Source organism: Bombus vancouverensis, chromosome 4 (genome assembly GCF_051014615.1).
Source record: "Bombus vancouverensis nearcticus chromosome 4, iyBomVanc1_principal, whole genome shotgun sequence".
Classification (NCBI taxonomy): Eukaryota; Metazoa; Arthropoda; class Insecta; order Hymenoptera; family Apidae; genus Bombus; species Bombus vancouverensis.
The window spans coordinates 6680959-6686958 of record NC_134914.1 but is presented as its reverse complement, the minus strand read 5'-3'; the positions used below and the strand labels follow the sequence as shown (position 1 = coordinate 6686958).

Below are 6000 nucleotides of genomic sequence, written 5' to 3'. Positions count from 1 at the left end.
GTTAGATGTGTCTGACGTTAAAGGCGACCTCCGCGTATCTTCTCCCTCCTATGCATATTGGAAAATTACATGTGACGGATTTGAAATTCCTGAAGAGGAATAATTACGTGAAGCGTATTTACAGTGAATAGATACAAAAAGTGTAATACTTCAAAAAAAAAAAAAAAGAAAAACAATTTTTATCTTTAGTATAACTTCAATTCTTGATCTGGATTATGAAGCTTGAATTATGTGAACTTATTTAGCGAACATATTAATATATCAACTAGTTTCTTTGATAAGAAAACGATGTTATAATTACCAATATAATAAAGATAATGACGAGACGAAGGAATTAATTAATTCTTTTTTTCAAAAGAAAGCCTTGCGACACCTTAAAAATTTATTAAACGGACACAAAGTTTCGCATGTTTGATCTTCAAGAGTAGGGGCAAGTTTTGCCACTAAAAACGAAACAGTAGCCGCATAATTCCGATTTTTTATTCAATCCTACTACGTTCTTGCCATAAAATCACACACATTTTCCCGCCACGGTATCAGGTTCTCATTCGACCGTGAAAAAGCCGGAAGGGTAAATAAAGACAATTACATATTTTTCTTTTGATTCTGAGATTGTGTGGATCCCCGCAGAGACGAATGCACAGAGAGAGAGAGAGAGAGAGAGAGAGAGAGAGGGAGCAAAAATACGAGGGTGGCGCGACTGGCAGGGGTTGACATGCGGGCGTAATCCATGCTATGACAGCGAACGAACGGAGCCAGTGGGATGTATGGTGCGTTGATGACATAATTGGTATCATTCGGAATCTTCTTTTGAGGTAACCCATGGGGCATCCCCCTGTATAACAGTAAGTTGACACACACGCCTTGTCCATCTGTACGAACTTACACGACGACAACCTTCTTTTTCTACGGCTCGATATTCTCGATTGATGTAAATAATTGGAATTGTAGAAATTCGAAGTATGGTAAAAAGAATTCTATGGTATCTGCGGCTCTGCGCGTGTTTCGGGGGTAGATTTGAGCATATTGTAAAATGTTTGTGGAAGGGTAGTGATATCATATGAATGCAAATATAATTTGCGGGAAATTTAATAAACGAATTATTTACTAGAATATGACTGTTATACTTATTTAATAAAGTTATACATATACTTACCTCTTACTTAACAAGAAGCTTAAGATTGACCAGAACCAAATAGACCAGTTGAAACTAGAATTTATTAAAAATACTGTTGTAAATACATAAGAAATTCAGAATTATTTTATTAGAATAACTTAGAAACCTATATAATTTTTATTAAATAAATTTTTAATATTTGCTAGTATGTTCAAGACTTTTTTTCAGAAACGTCCAAAAGTAAAACTGAAACAAAAACTTATTTATATTAATGACCATTTTTCTATATGTGTTTTCTGTGCTATAATGTGTTCTATATGTGAAATTAAAAAATACATATTATAGTTTTCAAATCAATTACAGTCTGCGATGTGTAATTATCACGTTTTCGTATTTTTTTATTTTTTATTTCATGATTTCGTCTAGTTAACGTTTTAAGTTCGATAATTAAATCTCACTGTATCAGAATTGCGATTTGATTGCTGTAGGCTTTCGCGATCGAAAAAAGTCCAAATTCCTACGTTCCTTATTATAATAATTATTACATGCAATACCCTCCTCATCATTCAAACGAAAACAACATTTCTCTTTAAGACCACTTCTCGCGATACCATCAACTATTTCCTTCGTCAAATAATTCTTACGATTCATTTCTCGTCCACGGTTCGTGACATTTCTCTTTCGTTGATCTTCTTCCGCGTTCAAAATTTCCATTTCTTCATTATTTCCATCTACGATGTTATTAATTTCCAGATTCCCATTTTTGGAAGAATCTATCAAAGTCGACGAATTGTCCTTCGTATCTACGTTACCAACTAGATTATTATCAACGCGATCTTCAATTAAAATCGATTTCGCTTTTAAATTATTTACCAAACAATCCTTAACTTTATTTTTATTTTCTAAATTAGATCCTCCACTTTCCATCGATTGGAAATTTTTCACCGTGTCGATAAAGTCAATCGCTTCATCTAACATCACACTTGGTTTTATTTTCGGTTTCGTTCGAGATCTCACAGAACTTAACCTACACGAATCTTCTTTCAATTCTTTCATCTCTATCTCTTTGTTTTCTTCTTTAGAACTAAACTTGAAATCAAATTGATCCCTCGTCATTGGATTTCTCGATCTTCGACGATTTCCTATTCTTATCGGTAATTTGGAGCAAGCTGAAACTTCGGAACGAATTTTCTTCTCTATCACTATTGGTGAGAGCTGATTGCTTGTCGAATATTCCTTAATCTTCGATTTATCTAATTTTCGTTTCAAACATGCCGCTGTTCTCTCCATAATATTTGTTCTAACTTTCTGATTGTTGGTAACGTTGGAGATGTCGCTAGCATTCACTATTTTCTTCTTGTTATCATTTTCATTCTTCAAAACGCTACCTGGTCTCTTCAAATACTTATTTGCTTTGTTTGTCCATCCAAAAGTATGTTTATTTCCAATTTTACTCTGACTCTTAGATTCACATTTATATTCCTCTTGATTCTTTATAGAATCCACAATTTTAGAATTTTTATGAATATTTGGAATCGTAATTCGACTTTTCTCGAGGTTAGGATTTAATTCTTCTTTTGCTTTTTTGCTGTTTGCTGAAAGTTTGTTAAATCGTTCATTATGAGAAGAAGAAACAAAGAAGTTTCTTTTATCATTAGTAGTTTCTGATGCATTTTGACGTTTTATTAATGGCGATGGATTATTCACAGAATCGTTTTGCGAAAATCTATTTTTCCATTTTGAACAGTCATTATTCTTCGCTGAATGTTTCAGAATTGGATAAGTATTACTGTCTAAAGGAACGTGTTGTTGATATGGATAACCAATTTTCTTATTTTCAGAAACTTCCTTGCATTTTCCATTATTTTTATCGTCCAATGGAATAAAGTCCCAAAAGCTACTTTTAATATTACTCTTTTCAACCTGATTCGACAACGTGTCAAAAATAGTCGAGCTAGAAAGATGTTCAGTGGATGTGCAAACATTTCGTAAGTCAGATAAACTGTCTTTATCCACTGCACGATCCACGAATAGTCTTGGTTTGTCTATGGAACGATTAGAATTCGTGTTTCTTAACCTAGAATATTTAGAATATTCGTCATTTGAAATTTTATTATCCTGTTTATTTTCAATTTGATCTAAGTTTTCACAGACAGTTTTTGAAAAACATCGTGTTTTTTTTCGTCGATCTATAGGTGATGACCATGTTCTGGATCGAATTCTGTCTGGAGTCAATTCAATCCAGTCTTTTGACATTTTATGTGAATTCGCTGAACTGACTGGTTTTTCGTTTCTTGAACTGTACCTAGAAGATCTGTGATTTCTATGCGATATTTCGTCGATATGGTCTTCAATGTCGTTACAAGAGGACATGTTCAGTCTTTGCCAGTGAAGTTTCTGGTATCCTGGTGAATTTCGTGGGATTTCTGTGGATATGAAGTCTTCTGAATTATCTTGTTTCACAGAGACCATTCCTCTATCGATAATAGGTTGATCAATAAGGTTAGCATCTAATCTATTGTTAGGATAATTGGGACGAGCGAATTTTAATTTAGCTCCAGCACTTTTTGGTCTCGTTGGATGGGATTGAAAAGGATTGTTTTTTTTTATATCGTTTAGAATATTTTCATGAGTTATGTTAGGATTATTGCGAAAGGTGTTTGAGATTTCGTAAGATTCGTCATCTGGTTCACAGGAATTTGATCTTAATCTATCAGGTGATGCTCTTAATTTGGTTCTGAAGTCCTTGGACCCTGCACTTCTCTTGAATTCTACGTTTTCAGTAAAATCTTCATGTGGAGAGTGATTTTGCAAGTAGTACTGTAGAATTAATTAAAAAAAGAAGAAAGCGGGAAAATTTTATTGAAAAATGTTTTCAAAATGATTAACGTGTATTTTTAGTGTAATATTACAAAAATAAACAATTGTTTATTAGCAAAAAAAAATTAAGTAGAATAAAGAGAAGGATGGTAAAAATCAAGCCTTCCTTTATTTGATATAGTAATTAGACCAATTAAATGCCTAGAATATCTTTAGAGCTAAATAAGATTTTAAAAATTTTCAATTTTCTGACATAAGTTTCGCCCATAATGACTATACAAAATAGGTTAGGCAATTGTATTGAATAAAATATAAAGATTCGAAAAGCAAAGTCTTCTACAAATTTGTAAACATTAAACGTAAAATATAAATTTCAAATTAAAGTATTAAGTTAAATATGTCTATAAAAAATTTTTTTCTTTAATTTAAATAAAATTTCTGATTTACGTTTAAGCCTTGAATAACTGTAGATACTCATAATTGATTTAAGTAAAACGTACCTGATTAGTTCCATCTTCTTTAAGAATAAAGAAACATTCTTCAGTATCCATTGCGTCTGATTCATTTTGTACGCGAAATCTTTCTCCGTAAGATTTATTTTCGATTTTTTCTGGGCAATACGATTCCCAATTTCCGTGTTGTTTTATCTTAGTCAATTTTGGAGAATGAGGTCGATTAATGTGTCGTGCAATTTTAGATACTGGTAATCTGGCATCACAACCTGTATCCGATAGTTCAACAACTCTTCGTATATCTTTGGAAGCTTTAACAGAAATTATAGGTGACATGTTATCCATAAAAAAGAATAGTGGGCTGTCCGCGAAGGAATTCATGCTCAAAATACATAAATGACAACTGTATTGCCTAAAAATTGTTAGATGTGTATATTGTGTTTGAAGAATTCACATTGCTCGGTTTGAAATTTCGCGCTAAAATTTCACAGAATTTTGGTCTTCATGAGTCTATTTGATTTTAAGTGTGTCACTTCAAATTTTAAATGAAATAATTATTATTTATTTTAATTGCATTTTTTCGCTGACATTTTTGCGAGCAGATTAATTATATCCATCGTCAAGTGTTTTCGAGTGTGTTCATAAATGAATTGTTATCCTAATTTTGAAAACTTCATAGAACGATTCTATAATTCTTTTAAATGGTCTATTGCAGATCTTTTATTGTCAGTAGGTAAATAAAATATCTGTTAAAATTGATAAAATTTGTTGCATACGTGGCGCTACCTTTTGGAATTCGTTATTATAACACATTCCAGATATCAAATATGATTTTATCACAGACGTCACTTAAAAAAATACATATATTCAACTAGTACGATTGATATTTAATTATTATTAAGTATTTCGAAGAAGAACAACATTCGATCAGAAAATTAAACAAGGTATAAAATAAATTATAGATTTCGTATTTTATGGAACTTCGTATCATCACAAACGAACTATCTAATTATATTTATGTAATTATAAAAAAATGTTATCGAATAAAAATGAGGTTGAAGGAATTCAAATATTTACACTTATTAAGGACTATTGTTTCGCAATATTATAATTAAAAACACCTGACTAATAGAAAGATTTAAAAGAAAAAAAATTTTATAATATCAATTACGATATTATATTCAAATAGAGGTGTCCATGATTTAGTTGTTTCGTTAACCAGAATGACTTCTTATGTTTTTTTGTGTCACGCACAGAGTAATTTAAATATTCTGCTAACCTGTTTTAATACTCCGTGTATGGAAAATCGGCAGAATGTTTTCAACGGATCCGATATGTTAGATAACGACGACAGGATACTGGAGAACATAGAAGTGAAAGAAGTGAAGACACCAAGCCCTTTATCTTCTGCTGGTAGGAATTTTATTTTCTCCAATTTTACATGTACTGTTACTATTAAAGCTTCATTCTCATCTTTTATTTAATTTTCTCATTTTAACTTATAATTAATAACAACGTCAGTGTGTAGTTATAATTTTTAAATACAAAATTTTATTATTATTCAGGCGAATCTTATTTTTAATTTCTTTCTGAATCATTATCAATTATTGG

General features: G+C 31.3%; 1 protein-coding gene across 1 annotated transcript; it reads right to left on the bottom strand.

Moving 5' to 3' along the window:
- Positions 1 to 1549: 1549 nt before the first annotated feature.
- On the bottom strand, positions 1550 to 4725 carry LOC117156817 (uncharacterized). Its single transcript, XM_033334192.2, has 2 exons — positions 4438 to 4725; positions 1550 to 3937 (listed from the first exon to the last, which is right to left on the bottom strand). The coding sequence occupies exons 1-2, from the start codon at positions 4723 to 4725 to the stop codon at positions 1580 to 1582; spliced, it is 2646 nt and encodes an 881-aa protein (XP_033190083.2). The 3' UTR covers positions 1550 to 1579.
- Positions 4726 to 6000: the final 1275 nt, after the last annotated feature.

Bases quoted from the DNA above. Each gene is read 5' to 3' on its own strand.
- LOC117156817 (XM_033334192.2), bottom strand. From the start codon at position 4,725: ATGTCACCTATAATTTCTGTTAAAGCTTCCAAAGATATACGAAGAGTT. The intron at 3,938-4,437 runs GTACGTTTTACT...TTAATTCTACAG, and splicing joins AAGAAGATGGAACTAATCAG to TACTACTTGCAAAATCACTC.